Source organism: Hibiscus syriacus, unplaced genomic scaffold (assembly GCF_006381635.1).
Source record: "Hibiscus syriacus cultivar Baekdansim isolate YM2019G1 unplaced genomic scaffold, ASM638163v2 tig00117021_pilon, whole genome shotgun sequence".
NCBI classification, from domain to species: Eukaryota; Viridiplantae; Streptophyta; class Magnoliopsida; order Malvales; family Malvaceae; genus Hibiscus; species Hibiscus syriacus.
In genome coordinates this window covers 1,356,940-1,373,144 of record NW_024063527.1, presented here as the reverse complement: position 1 = coordinate 1,373,144, position 16,205 = coordinate 1,356,940, and the positions used below count along the sequence as shown (strand labels likewise).

The window sequence follows — 16,205 nt, the reverse complement described above, 5'->3', positions numbered from 1 at the left end:
GGAGAATACACAAGCGAAGAATTTGATGACTTTTGCAAGAAAGAATGCATCAAAAGACAGTTCACAGTGGCGAACACTCCTCAACAAAATGGAGTGGTAGAGCGGATGAACAGAACCTTGTTAGAAAGAACAAGAGCAATGTTGAGGGACGCAGGCCTAGAAAAATCATTCTGGGCAGAAGCAGTCAATACCGCCTGTTATTTGGTGAATTGAGCTCCATCAACTGCAATAGAGCTGAAGACACCAATGGAGATGTGGACTGGTAAACCAGTTGATTATTCAAACCTCCATGTATTTGGAAGTATTGTGTACGTGATGTACAACGCCCAAGAAATTTCAAAGCTGGATCCAAAATCCAGGAAATACAAATTCTTGGGGTATGCTGATGGAGTAAAGGGGTATCGCTTGTGGGATCCCACTGCCCGCAAAGTGATCATTAGCAGGGATGTTATCTTTATAGAAGATAAACTACAAAGAAAAGAAGACGATGATAGCGCTGAAAAGTCAGAGACTACTAAGATACATGTGGAAAAAGAGTTTGAAGAAGGAGATTCTTCTGAAGCAGAACCAGCACATGATGAACAAGAACTATAGAGTTCTGAAGCTCCAACAACTCGTCAATCAGATCGTGTGAGAAGACGTCCCAATTGGCACTCAGATTATGTTATAGAAGGTAATATTGCATACTGCCTTTTAACAGAGAACGGTGAGCCATTAACATACCAGGAGGCAATAAACAGCTCAGATGCTTCACTGTGGATGATGGCGATGCAAGAAGAAATCGAAGCCCTTCATAAAAATAATACATGGGACCTTGTGCCACTACCATAAGGAAGGAAGCCAATTGGTAACAAATGGGTTTTCAAAATCAAGCGAAATGGTGACGATCAAGTGGAGAGGTATCGTGCAAGACTGGTGGTCAAAGAATATGCTCAGAAAGAAGGTATTGATTTCAATGAAATTTTTTCTCCTGTGGTTCGACTAACAACAGTTCGAGTAGTCTTGGCAATGTGTGCTACATTGAATTTACATTTGGAACAGTTAGATGTTAAAACAGCTTTTCTTCATGGAAATCTTGAAGAAGAGATTTATATGCTCCAGCCTGAAGGTTTTGAAGAAGACGAAAAGAAGAACTTGGTTTGCAGGTTGAACAAATCTCTGTACGGTCTAAAGCATGCGCCGAGGTGTTGGTATAAGAGATTTGATTCCTTCATTATATGCCTTGGATACAACAGACTTAATGCATACCCTTGTGCTTATTTCAAGAGGTCTGGTGATAACGATTTTGTTATATTGCTGTTGTATGTGGATGACATGTTGGTTGCAGGACCCAACAAAGATCATATTGAAGAGTTGAAGGCACAACTGGCTAGGGAATTTGAAATGAAGGACTTGGGATCAGCAAACAAGATTCTAGGGATGCAAATTCACCGAGACAGAAGTAATAGGAAGATTTGGCTTTCACAAAAGAATTACTTGAAGAAAATCTTGTCATGATTTAGCATGCAAGATTGTAAGCCAATTTCTACCCCTCTTCCTATTAACTTCAAATTATCCTCCAGTATGAGTCCTAACAGTGAAGAAGAGAGGATGGAGATGTCTCGAGTACCGTATGCATCAGCAGTGGGAAGTTTAATGTTCGCTATGATATGCACAAGACCAGACATTGCACAAGCAGTGGGAGTGGTTAGTCGGTACATGGCGAATCCAGGCAAAGAGCATTGAAATATTGTAAAGAGGATCCTAAGATACATCAAAGGGACCTCAAATGTTGCATTATATTACGGAGGATCAAACTTACTAATCAATGGGTATGTAGATTCTGACTATGCAGGGGATTTGGATAAAAGTAAATCTACTACAGGATATGTGTTCAAAGTTGCTGGTGGAGCTGTAAGCTGGGTTTCAAAATTGCAGTCAGTTGTGGCTACGTCCACAACAGAGGCAGAATATGTAGCAGCTACACAAGCCAGTAAAGAAGCAATTTTGTTGAAGATGCTATTGGAGGAGCTTAAGCACAATCAAGAGTATGTCTCTCTGTTTTGTGACAGTCAAAGCGCCTTGCATCTAGCAAGGAATCCAGCATTTCATTCAAGGACTAAGCACATACGAGTTCAGTACCATTTCATTCGTGAAAAGGTGGAAGAATGAACGATAGATATGCAGAAGATCCATACCAAAGACAACATAGCAGATTTCATGACTAAGGCAATCAATGCTGATAAATTTACCTGGTGTCGATCCTCCTGTGGCCTGTCAGAAACGTAAGCAACATGAAAGGTACGAGGTAGAAAGAATGGTGTGAAGATATGATTGTTCCAATCAAATCTTCAAGTGGGAGATTGTTGAAAATTGGCACACCAAATTGCATCATTTGTCAACATTATGATTGGGAATTTGGTGGCATTAATGGGGTGGCAAAATTGGTCAAAATTTGGCCACCAAATTGTTGAAAATTTTGGATGGTAAAACTATGCAATTAGTCATTGTAATTTAGAGTATTTACAAATTAGTCCTTAAAACTTCAACTATAAATACCCTAGCTCATTTAGCTTCAAAACCATCCCAAAGCATTCTAGCTTTCTTCAAATACTAGAGAGAATTTAGAGAGTTTCTTGAGAGTTGTTTTCTCCTTTTTATCAAGAGAGAATTATCATTGTTTTCTCCTTGGTAGATCGAGAGAGGTTGTAATTCCTATTTTTCTCGTAGTGAAATTCTTCTACCGTTGCCTGTGGTTTTTACTCTATATTATTTAGGGGTTTTCCACGTAAAAATTTGTGTCTCTTTTATCTTCATTTTTATTTTCTCAAATGCGATTTTGCTCTATTTGATAGCCGTCTTCCGCAACACTATTTTAGTCTGAATAATTTAAAATAAGCGAGTATTAAAAAGTAAAAAATAAATGTAATAACAACAATACTAGAACTTACTTAAAATATACAAGGCAAGGAACACGTCAAAGAAATTTCAGTTCAACAAATTTGTTCGTACGAATCTTATATTTGTAATCTTAAAATTCAAATCTCACCTGTAATTACACTTGGTTTCTTAAAATTATTCTTAACATGAGTCATCTTTTGCCTATTCAAATACAATAAAATAAAGAGTTAACTATACATATGATCATTTATATTTGTGTTTTGTTCACTTTTAATAATTGATTTTAAAAAACATAATATATTACCATTTTCGTTTTTATTTAATTAAGATATAGTCTCTCAGGTTAACTGTCGTTAACAGCAGTTAAATATTTTAATATAATCACAAATTTGATTTCTGTTATTTAAATATTATCTAAATTTAAATTTAATTTGATATAAATCTTAAAAGATGAATTCTCATTTTAGTCCCTTTATTATGCTTAATTTTGTGATAGTTATTTTTTAAAAGGTAAAATACATTCTTAAATATTAAACTTTTGCCACATTTTTGTTTTGATCATTAAGCCATAAAAAGTTAAAATCATAGTACTAAAGTTTTTTAATTCATTTTTTAGTCATCAAACCGTTAATATTTTAACACGGTTTATAATATGATTTTTATTTTGTAAAAAGATCTTAAATCTTTTCAATTATCATCAACCAACATACGTGACATAAATAGTACAACAATATTTATCTTTCATCTCCCATTTTCTTCTCAATAATTTTGTTTTCCTCAAAATTCATTCAAAATTAATGAAAATCAAGTCATAATTTTAATATTCTAATGCTCAAATCTCTAATGGTCCAATGAAGTTAATTTCATAATATAATATTGTTCTTATTGAAAGCATGTTTCAGTTTCTTACTATTTAAATTTTTAGTTGACCACGTTCAAAACCATTAAATCCAACAAAGTTTTTACCCCTCTAAGAAAGAAAGAGAATAAGTGTTAAAGTTCTGAGAATTTTATAAATATTTTGACAAAAATTAAATTTATAAATGATAATAAAACAAATTTATAAATGTCTAGAGTAACCAAAAATATAAGAGAATGTGATAAAATGATAGTTGATAAACAATATAATTAAACTTACTTTATCATATACATCAATTGAATAAATTGTAAAGTTAACAAACTAACATAATAGATTTAAAAGTATGACTAAATTGAGAGAATATGTAAATAGTATAGATCAAATGTGTGATTATATCAAAATATTCAACTACTGTTAACAGCAGTTAACTCAGGGTGACTATATCTTAATTAAATAAAAACGAAAGTTATTATATCTTATGTTTTTCGAAATTAGTTACCAAAAGTAGACAAAATACAAACACAAGTGATCATTTGTGTTGTTAACCCTAAAATAAATGTAAAAAGTACAGAAGTTGACATTTATAGTTGAAGACTTGGGGGCATCTCCAAACAAAAATAAATAGCACAATTAATGTTCTCTAAATCAAAACCAGAGTAGTTCCTATGGGACTAAATAATCAGTCTCGTCTTTAACACTTTAAAGAGTCATTGTGCAAACAAAAGCTTCAATTACAACAGGTAAACGAGGTTCACAAGTAGAAGCAGCATGTGATCTTGCCCCTAAAAACTGCTAAAATTTTCCATCCACGTACAAACCATAATCCGGGAATATGGCTTCACTAAGCCATATATATCTCATATCATTTGAAAGCCTGCAACATATGAGAGTCAAAATGCTTATCATATAGATGGTCACAATTGCCTCAAGGAGAAGTCATAATATGATAGGGATGGTCAATCCTTTTCTAGATATACTTTAATGATGCCGATCCTACAACCGACTTAAATAAGGCACATGATACGTGCCTAATTGTAAGGGATAACACTTGGATCTCACATGGGATATCCTCGTGGGTTTTACAGAGCCTAGACTTTCCAACCTTAAAAACAAGCTTTTGAGCAGGTACGGACCGGGCGGGCACCGAAGGGGGGAGGCGCCCCTGAAAATTTAAAATTACTATATATTTTAGATTTTTTCAATGTATTTTCTATTGAAAATATATTTCTGCCCCATGGGGAATTTTATAAGTTTAAGTTCGCCCTCCCAACATAAAATCCCAACATAAAATCATGCGTTTGTCCCTACTTTTGATTAAAAACAACTAACATAAAGCTAAGCCGCTGCTCAAATGGGGACATCAATATTGCAGTGTGCATCCAAGGCTAGAGTAAGTTAGCACAAAGCCAACTGTGCGGATGTCGGGACTACAAAGCTTAGTTGACTAATATGCAACAAACTACAAGATATGGAAGTTGGATCTCACATAGGAAAGTACACAATTTTCTCGTGGGTTTATATTGGACTATGTTCTCCAACGTCAACATCTTTTCAGGTGTGGTTCTTCAAAGGTTCATATCAACAAATGAGCCCTCCCCTATGTGAATTAGTGTTACTACTATTATTAAAGATGATCGCTAAAACAACATCCTCTAAAGTAGACCATTTCGTAGCTTTATTCAAGTATCCAATCCAACATAATAAATAGGTATATATCTAAAACACAACATGGTCAATTTATTTCCACTAGCTAAATAAACCCTACAAAGTAAAATTAACTTTTGAACCCCAAACCTTAATAAAAAAGTTTTGAACCCCATATGGATTTGAATGTTGACTTTAAAATTTTGAAGAGGACAGTTAGTAGTTAGGTCACTAAATTCTTCTCTTTTCACCATGATTTACCCAAATATTAGTTTTTCCCCATTTTTTAGTCAAAGCTTAATAGCATTCTTGACAATAGAACTCTCCTACCTTACAAACAAATTGTTTAGAAATTTGGTTAGTTACCGTAAAATGTCATAATTTTTCAACATCATATCAGTAAAATCAGTATCTTCAAATCAATAACATGATATAGATCGACTTTTCTAAAACATGTAAAAATTTACTCAAACTCTTATTTTTCTGAAGTACCTAAGGGTCACATCCGACACATTCAAACATTGATATTGAGATACAATCCGCAAATAATATGGGGGGAGAGCTTGGGGGGGAAATAGGGCATACATGTGTGAGGCACATGTATCTAACACTCAACTCTAAGTCCCAGTAACATAGATAATAACACCAATATAAGTGGAGTAGTGAACTGATAGTAAATAGATCTGGGTGAATCAATAGTGAAAACAGTCCATAACACCCTTATAGAAATATAGAATATTAAATCAACTTAGATTTGACCTAGAGCTTGTTATTGCTCACAACCTTAACAGAAGGCCAAGGTTTAAGGTTCAACCTTTCCCTGTCTTTCCCTACTAGCCATATTTCCTAACGTAAAGGAAAAAGTTCAATACCGGGAAAGAGAATTTTGAGGCACAAAAATTATGGTTTAAATCTTAAATGCTGCACCAAAACCGAGCAAAGCATCAAAATTTGAATCAAATACTAATATGACAAGAAGCATACCTTGCTGTGCTGAAGGTGACAAAGCACCATTCTCCAAATTAGCTTCCAGGTTCCAGCCTCTGAAATGTTAAGATCAATTGGGCTCCAAGCTAGCAAAAGTCTAGCATGCAAAATGCAAACCAACATGAAAAGGTAGATTACCTCTCAGCAGCTTCTCTCCTCAGTTCTTCTAAATAGTTTTCAATCTGAGCACACGCAGCATGAATTTCTATGTTTTTCACACAAAGCTCCTTCCATTGTGCAGACAAAGCATTAAGCTCATATGCAGTGTTTTGCTGATCAGTGAATAATTAATATGCTTATCAGCTTTAGTACAAGATTGCACCAAATCAAGATGGGATTAGGCTTAATTGAAATTTAAATCACCTGATGAAATTTTCTTTCACGGTTTACAGTTTCAATTTTCTCATTTTGCTGCTGAGCTAGTTTTTGCATTCTAGCAAGAAATGAGGGAAGAAAAAGAAAGAATATAGTGAAGTTAACATAAACAACATATATATATATATAAGTGTATGTATATATATATGCAGATAGCATGGACAGAGACTCAAAGGTTAGCATTATTGAGTTTCAGCCCCACCACAGTTCCGCTCTAAGAACTTCAGTTTGCATTTCATAAACTTCTCCCATAAAAAACCATTTCAAAACATTTTCCTTTTGCCATTTATGCTTTGTCAAATACTTGGGGGTTCATAAGGCATGCTTTTCTAAGGACCATTGAGGCATTGACTCCTAAGTCTTAACTACGCCCAAACGAAGTTACTATGATCAGCATGTTTTCTATCACAGGAGCTTTTAATGATTTTATAATATTTTATTATTTCAGATTTATTAATTAAGTATTAGATATATCATGTAAGACTAGGGAAACTAGTTATTATCTGTTTAAATCTAGGGATACGAATAAATTATAAAACTTTATTTGCAAGAAAGCCTATTACTTACTTTCAAGAAAGAACGCATATATATAAGCTGTAAGGATTACGGCCAACATTATCATTCTCATTGTATTGTTTGAATTTAATATAAAGAAAATAGAGGTTTTTTATATCCCCGTGTTTTCTGGTGTTCCAACTTCTAACTTGTTTTCCAGCCTTAATTCTTTTGATCACTGTTGTTTTCTTCCCATAAACCACACATCATTTTCTGAGATCATTCCTTTTTCTAACCATGATACTTACCTAACACAAATTGACGCTGAATCACGGAAAGGAATGGAACACATACTAAAAAGCACAAAACTTAACTGCCTTCCAAAAAAGAGTGAACTCGTAAGCAGAGTATCTACATCCTCAAATTCATTTCCATGTTACAAAACCAGAGGGGACAGTTTACTGTATATATAAAAGCTGTTTTCAGCATACAAACTAGACCTCTTTACTGATCCAATAGGTACCAAGCACTAACACCAAATACGATCCCACTTTTAAAGATAACTTACTTTCTTTTTTGAAGTTTATAAAATCAACTTGGCACTTTAGGATTGTACTTGGACCTTCCTTATATCTTTAGCTTGCCAACTTCACGTTATGTGTTTAACTATGGAAGGGTACTAAAACAAAAGTATTTTAGCTATTTATAATTAATTTAAGTATCTAAAAATAATAAAGAATAACTTTTTTGTAAATGGGGAAAAGAATAAATTTTAATTATCTAAGAAACTGTATAATATAAATGTTTATTTCCAATTAATGCCGTATTTGTATCCTATTTTTACACTTTTTAGCTAACTCTACAGGTCCAAAACTTTGGACTAAGTTAAGGTAAAATCAACAAAAAAGCTAATCTACCAATCTGTCGAGACCCTATGGAATCAGGCAAGATTTTTATGCTAGACATGTTTGCAAAATCAAGCCTAAGGCTGTCACATTAGCCAAGGAAAACAACTAAAGTCTCATCCCTGTAGATTGAGATTTTCAAAATATGTTAACTGGTAGCACTACATCCATCATATCAGAAAGAGTGCACTTGCTGCCATAGGCCTCATACTCCAGAAAAATAAAAGACCAAACTTCTAAGATATTAAGAAAGAATTCAAACAAGAAGCAACAAAAACCACTTTTGATTTGCCATGAGAATAACACCAATGTTGCATTGAAAATATTAAGTTGGAAAAACCTGGTCAAAAACCCTTCCAATCGTTGGTTGTTCTGTCTCCAAACATCAGGACCGTATTTTAACATCAACTCCAAATTTTCCAACCTGAAACCAAGGAACCATATACAAGACAAAAAAAAACCCTTAACATGCTGTGCAAACAGCATAGATAGTTATATGTATAAAAGAGTTAAATTTTAGGAGGAATGGCCCCAAACTTCCGCAAACTTAACTGATGAAGGATTGCTTTCATCACTACCTTAATAAAAAAACAACTGCCAAAAAAGCTAGAATCCTTAACGCAATAACAAACTAAAACAAAAGACAAGAAGCCTGTAATTAACTTAATAATTCACAGAAGCATAGAATAACAATAGCATGAGCAAGAAAGATTTTTTCTAAGAAAATCATGATCGAATATTTCTTGCTAAATCAATCAACGAAGAGAACAAACTGACCTAGTTACTTGATGTTGCAATGAGCGCTGAGCTCTTTGAAGTGCCTGTTTCCAAGCAGTTTCATCGTTTCTCTTATTCAAGGGCGGTAGTTCAACTTGATACCGTGAAGAAAAATCAAGGGTCACGGGTGGCCTACCCGCCCTAACGCGCTCATATTCTTTGCCAATCATTGGGTAATTCTGAGATCCAAACGAGGATTTTTTTTTTACATTTCAATAAAGAAAAACCTCGAGTAATCCAAAGATAAGCCCAAATTGGGCGGGAAATGAAAATACCTGAAAATTGAAGGTCGGCAGAGGGGGCAAATCCTTGAGAAAGTCGGCGGGCTTCTTGATACTCCTTCGCATCTCTTCTTCGACCAATCGATCAACCTCTTCCTTGACCTTTGGGTTCCCGTAGTCGTCGTCGATGTAGGGTAGTGCGTCCAAAGTCTCGGCGGTGGAAGGTGAGACCCAAGGCCGAGCAGTGTCAGGCGGTGCCTCCAACATAAGGATCTCTCCGCCGTTGCCGCCCATTGTGTATATCTCTAGCTTCCCCCTTCAACTCTCTGATAGTGTTTTCGATTAAGGGCTTAGTAATGGTTTTCGCTGACCAACACAACACTCGTATTTGTGCTCGCGCGGCGAGGGCTTCCTTTAACAAAAATATTATCATTTTAATAATTAAATACTAAATCTAACTATTTATCGAAACAGTAATTCCAGAGTCTCGCTTTCTGATTTTCTCCACGGGCTTTATGATTTCAATTTGGTCGCTCAAAATGCTTTGTTTTGGCATTTTCTATGACCGATTAATGATTTAGGGGTTGTTTTATTGCGTGGCATATAATATAAGACTAATTTGCGTTTTAATTGATTTAAACTATTATTTTGTTCAACTTAAAATATCATCTTATTAATTTGAAAAAATTAATTACAACTTATAATGAATTATATAAGATTCTCAATTGAATAAGACTTACCATTAATAGTGCCTTTTATGTTTTAACATAAAAAATTATATAATTTGCATAATTTAACATGGACAACGTAATTTTTTTTGTTCTAACAAAAAAATGTTATCATGTTCACTCTAGAAACTTTTATATTTGGTAATAATTTCAGTTACAACTTATAATATTACATGAATTTCTTAATTGAATAAAACTTACCGCTAATGTATCTTCTTCTTTTTTTAACTTGAAAAGTTGTCTAATTTATATGATTTAATACAAATAACATCATTTTTTTGTTCAAATCGAAAATGTTATCATGTCTACTTTAAAAAGTTACATATTAGAAAATAATTCTAGTTACAACCTATAATGTTATATGAGTTTCTCGATTAAATAAACTTTACGGTTATTGGTATTTTTTTACGTTTTAACCTTAAAAGTTATCTTATTTATACATTTTAACTTATAATACGTATATGATTTTTTACTGGTACCCATAGACCACACATATGTGTAATCCTAAAACACTAAAAGACTATATTATTCCATATAGTGTTGAGAGAATAGACAGCCTGTGTGTATGTGTGTGGCCTATCAACACCTATACATATAATGATTGTGTGACGATGATGATTGGATATGTATGATGCTTGGCTTTGACTGTACTGACACTGAGCCAGTGCTATATATTGTGAACATAAATTATGCCGAAGCATGTGTGAGATTAAGTTTCTCTCTATATTTGATAATTATGATGAGACCGTGAAATCATTTATCGTGATTGATAAGAATTATATCAAGACATGCATGACACCATGTTCTCTCATTTAGTTTAGTGCAGGACTACTATTGTGTTATACATTTCCTGATATATGACTCATGTTTAAGACTAGATACTATACTATGTTCATGGCTAGGCTCTTAGCTACGAACAAGAAGTATAGGACTTCTATTATTGTTCAAGAAAGTTGTTAAGCTCTAAGCATGTAATTATTGGATTTATGAATCATGCATATACCTATTGTTTATTGCTATCTCTATTAGTATGTTCATGTTCATGATATTCATGATATATACTTCAGATTAACGATATATTTGTAAAGCTTAGAGTTCAGGTATTTTTGTTAGTGTTTAAATGTTTTTGTTTGCATGTTAGTTGATTGAACTTATTCGAGGAGCACATTCGTAGTAGTATTTCCAACATTTTCCTCAAGAGTATAGTTATGTTATTTTTAGTGGACATGTATATTCATAAAACTCTTATTCATGTATTTAAATTTGTAAACTATAAGTTTTATATTATTTTTTCACATACCCTTAAGTTTTATAAATATTTTATAATGGGTTTAATATTTCACTTTTTGCAGTATGTCTTCATCTTGAATGAACATATATTATGCAGTTCATGGAATTCATCAAACTTCATGATGATTAATGTATTCGTTGATGATCTAACAAATGACTAATCAATAACATCAAACTGGGATGAAACTGAATTTGTTTACACCTCTAAGACGAAGCTTACGAATGAAGAGAAACAATAACATATACCACAAATAGATTCAATGCAATGCTCATATATTAACACTTCAAATTATAAATTTAAACACAGCATTGTTCAAATATTGATATTAATTTGCACGAACCAAATTACCTGTGTGTCGTAACCGTCTTTCGGTTGGGCCCAGGATTTGGGCTTCGACTTGGATTAAACGAATTGGAGTCGTCACCGATCATTTATTTAAAAATAAATGGGTTGATCGGATACCCTATTTCTTACCTGATCTGCGTATTACCAGAAATATGTCGAGCTCGGGAGTCGGTTACGGTCAAGGAAGGATTAGCACCCTTGAACCGCCCTTTCGGTACTACGTAATTTACAGTTGTCTTAAATTAAGAAAATTGAAAATTAAATTAAAAGGTAAAATTTCGATCCTACCTACTTACCTCTGATAGATTTAAAAGCGTACCCCTTAAGAAATCAAAAAAATGGGTTAGATAGAAAGGTAATGAAATACATACAATAAAGGAAAAAAATGTAATATAATACAATAATATATATATATAAATAATAAAGACAAAAATGAATGACAATACTGTAAAAAAAATGAAATAATAAGCAACATAATATAATAGTAATAAACAAAATTATAGAAAATGAATAGAATAATATAATTAAATATATACATAAAATATAAAATAAATAATGAAAATAAAAATAAATAAATATATACACGTATATATAGTAAAATAAAAGACTCAAAATTGTAATAGTATTAAAAACACAAAAATATATATATATATATAAATAATAAAAATATAATTAAGTATATGTAACGAGGGTTATATTGAAATAAAAACGAAATTTAGTGGCCGAATTCAAAGATAATCGAGGGAATTAAAATCGATTTGGGGCCAAAATGAAGTAATTAAAATGAGGGAGGACGAAAAACCAGATTTGCCCTCTTTATTTAAAAACACGCGGGATCCGCTCGGGTCATCGGGTCGGGCTCATGGATACTATAAAAGCCAAATTTCGGTCTGAAATCATCATTTCAACCATTTGAAAAACGAGAGAGCTCCTCCCCCCATCCAAAACGCTCTCATTTGTTCATCCTTGCGATGAACGCCGCCGTGGGGTTCATGTGAACCCAGAAACCGGCTGTCGAGCGCCGCTCGCCGCTGCCGTTTGATGGTGGCAAAATCAAACCTTTTTTTTACAGTTCGAAAGCCTTTTGCGCGTACTTTTCAAAAATCGAAATTTTTTAACAAAAAAACGAGCCTCGGGGAGTAGATCTAGATTCAAAGTTTTGAAAGATTCTCCCTGTTCATCGGCCGTGTATTCTTTGAATGAAAAAAAAGGCAAAGATAAGCTAGCATGCGGGTGAAGATAAAGCGAACAAGGTAAAACGCTACCTCTCTTTTTATTTCCTTTAGAAATATTTTACAAAAGCTTCGGTTTGCCTTGGGTTTGCTAGCGTATTCTCGGCTGTAATCGTATGATCTCTAGTGTAAAAATCCCCCCCCAATGTTTGGATTACATGTCTTATTTATAGCCTAGAATATAAGTATTTGATTCCTAGTCTAACTTGGTTTCGTGGGTCGTTGGTGTTGTTGTGAGATCCCTGCGCCGATGATGTGAGTTGTTGGGCGAGACGTGCGGCTGTGGGAAAGGTGAATTGGAGCGACGTGATAGCCCTGGAGTCTTGGTGATGCGGCGCTGGATGGGGAAGCTGATAGGGTTCTGGAAACCCTAGCTCCAGTGGGTCACGTGTGCTGGACCACATATTTGGGTCTTGTGTAAACTGGGTCGAACATTGGGCCTGCAAATATAGATAAAATTAATAATGTTATAATATGTAATATTATTTAAAATATAAATATAATAACATGGAAGGACGAAATTAAGTGTCTTCACTGTGGTTGAAGGGATGATTGTTATCCCTAGAGATTTTGGATTCGAACACCAGTGACGGTAGGGTATTTGAGCATTTATTGTCAAATAATCGAGTCTTTAGAACATATACTACCACTTATATAGGAGTGTTCAAATCCGGTTACCCAGTCTTCGAGTATTTGACTTTCCGACCCGTGTTCCGACCCGGATTTTGCAGGTACCCATAATCAAAATCCGGGTAATTGGGCACCCATTTTTTTTTTTATCATTTTCAAAAAAAACTTATATTATTTAAAAAAAAAACATTATATTAATTATTAAACATAGGTAGGTGTTTTTTTAATTTTATTAGTTTAATTTATTATATAAAATTATTAATAATTAAATATGTAATATTATAATATATAAAAAATAAATGTATATAGGTATTCAGATAACCTGATACCTGAAAAAAATATAATTTTGTGACCCGAACCCTACCTGAAGAATGTGAAGTCGGATAATTTTTTTTAGAAAAATACCCTATTTTTTTAGTTCAGATCGACAAAATCGGATCAACCGGATCGATAATTTTTTAACACCCCTAATAATCATCCTAGATGGGTAAAAAAATATTAACATTAACTTAAACAACAAGTGTACATTAAAGCTCTCCTTTCAATAATTCAATAATAAACATAATTGCTACGTAATCTTAATCCCACGTAATTGATAATTACATATACTCTTAATGTATTTGGTATCTTTGGATATACAAACTCGCCGAATAAAGCATATAATCATTTTGACTATAAAATTAACTAATCAATATTTGAGTGATTCTGAACTATTTTATAGCCAACGAACTTCAGTATGCTCAATACAGTAAAAAAAAACAACAGCAGCATCGTATTATATCATTAATAGCATCACATAATCACGAGTAATTGAATTTTATTTAGTTTAATATCTATGAAAACATTTTAATTTAAGTCACTTTGATGACTAACAAATTATTTTTACTATAAATATTAACCTTCACGACTTCTGTCATTTTGGTGACAAACCGTTTAAAATATCTAATGAAATTATAAAATTATTTTCATTGCAATAGAAAATAGATATCGTAGAGATAAATATAAAATATTTATTTATTTGAAATCACAAATTTCTTACATAATTATGAAACTACATATTATAATTGCTTAATTGATGTAAGATAGTTATGCATACCAATTCAAAGATCTTAAATTAAATCCTTTATAAAATATATATACATGTTTCCGGAAAAATCACGTGTTGTGTAACAATTTGATGCATAAAATAAAGGCAAAAAGTTACTCGAGGTCTCTGAACTTAAAAAAAAAAATTAATATGACCCTTGCATTATTTTTTGGATCGATATGACTCCTCAACTAAAAAAAATTTAATGTGCCATTTGACTAAGAATCTGTTAATTTATGCTGTTATAATTTGTTTAAATTACACTATTAATCACTCAACTCTTTTTTTTCTTTTATTTTGGTTACTAAACTCTAAAAAATTTTAATTTTCAAAACTTTAGAGATTTCAAGGACTAACGATGCATTTAACCCATTTTATTTTAAGGTAGACTGCACAAATTGTAACTTACATTTAAGATATAAATTACTAATCATGGGTATTTTTGCAAACCCAAAATAATTCAGAGATAAAATATCAATTGACCCTTTTTTTTCCATACGTTTTCTTCCCCAAACCTATTTTATCTGCCGCGATGACTCCCCTGCTTCATATACGTCGGTGAGATCTTCTTGTTTAGAAGCAGCCACCAACATAGAACCCCTTGTTGTATACAATGCTCCAGAATATAGCCAGGGTCTCTCAACCAACAAAACCAATCATTCATTTCTATGCTTTAATCTAAACACAATACACGTATATTGAAATTGAAAGACCCATTTCTATATTCATTTTTCCGAACTGATCATCTTTGTATATGTTCATCATTTCCACTCCCAATCTGACTTTATCAAAGTTCCTAAAGCTATGGAAAATGAAACGACCCAGGATTTGTTACCCCAAAACAGGACAAACCCGGGCTACGGAACTCAAGAAGGACTCCAACTGAAGAGTTTCAGATTTGGATCTCCACTGGTTTTGCTTAGATCAATCGAGTTTATGGAAACTTAGTCTCTCATGGTCTCTCTTCTTCGTGCTTGCCGTCGAATCTCCTATAATTTCGCACTTTCTGCTTTTGTGCTCGATTGTGATAAGGAAATATGAGATCTGAAATAAGCGTTGGTACAGTTATCTCTTTCGTCTTTCGCGGCGATTTCTTTTGTGAGTTTGTCTTCTTGGGCTCGGAAATATGAGATCAGGAAGTTATTGTTCTTGGGTAAACTGTGTTTTCAGTGATAAGGTTCGACGAGGATAAGTAGAGGAGCTTCTGGTGTAAAATGTGTTTTCAAGCCATTTCATATTCGCCTCCTTGTTCTTGATGAAATTTCAAAGATCGTCAATGTATTTTAACTGTTTTTAAGAAGAGTTATTTCGGCTTTTTTCAAGCCATCTTTCTTGTATCTTTTAGTTTACGATTGAATGTTTGGCAAATAACTAATAGCTGATGATTGATAGATAATTTTAATAATTAATTTATCAATTAATTTAATTAATTGATTTAATTAACTATTTATATAGAAGTGTTTAATAAAATTTAGTTGATATAGATAAAATGACAAATAAAATTATGATACATTTAATTGTTAACTTAATTTTTAAAGGCGCAAGGTACACTGAGACGTAAAAGTCCTTAGAACCTAGACGAAAAGTGTAAGCACGCGTTTTTCGTATGCGAGACGTACCCTTTATATTATATGATATAAATCAAACTAATATTTTGTAAGACAAACATAACTACACAAACAAACTTGAAATTCTTAAAGATAATAGCAAGTATTTTAATATTTAAAACCATTATATTATTTATTTTTA

General features: G+C 32.9%; 1 protein-coding gene across 1 annotated transcript; it reads right to left on the bottom strand.

Annotated features, from left to right (window-relative positions):
* Positions 1–4,345: 4,345 nt before the first annotated feature.
* On the bottom strand, positions 4,346–9,520 carry LOC120195796 (pre-mRNA-splicing factor SPF27 homolog). The gene is made up of 7 exons (XM_039197717.1): positions 9,198–9,520; positions 8,923–9,101; positions 8,486–8,569; positions 6,734–6,803; positions 6,509–6,642; positions 6,368–6,426; positions 4,346–4,613 (listed from the first exon to the last, which is right to left on the bottom strand). The coding sequence occupies exons 1-7, from the start codon at positions 9,435–9,437 to the stop codon at positions 4,597–4,599; spliced, it is 783 nt and encodes a 260-aa protein (XP_039053648.1). The 5' UTR covers positions 9,438–9,520; the 3' UTR covers positions 4,346–4,596.
* Between the last annotated feature and the right edge of the window lie 6,685 nt (positions 9,521–16,205).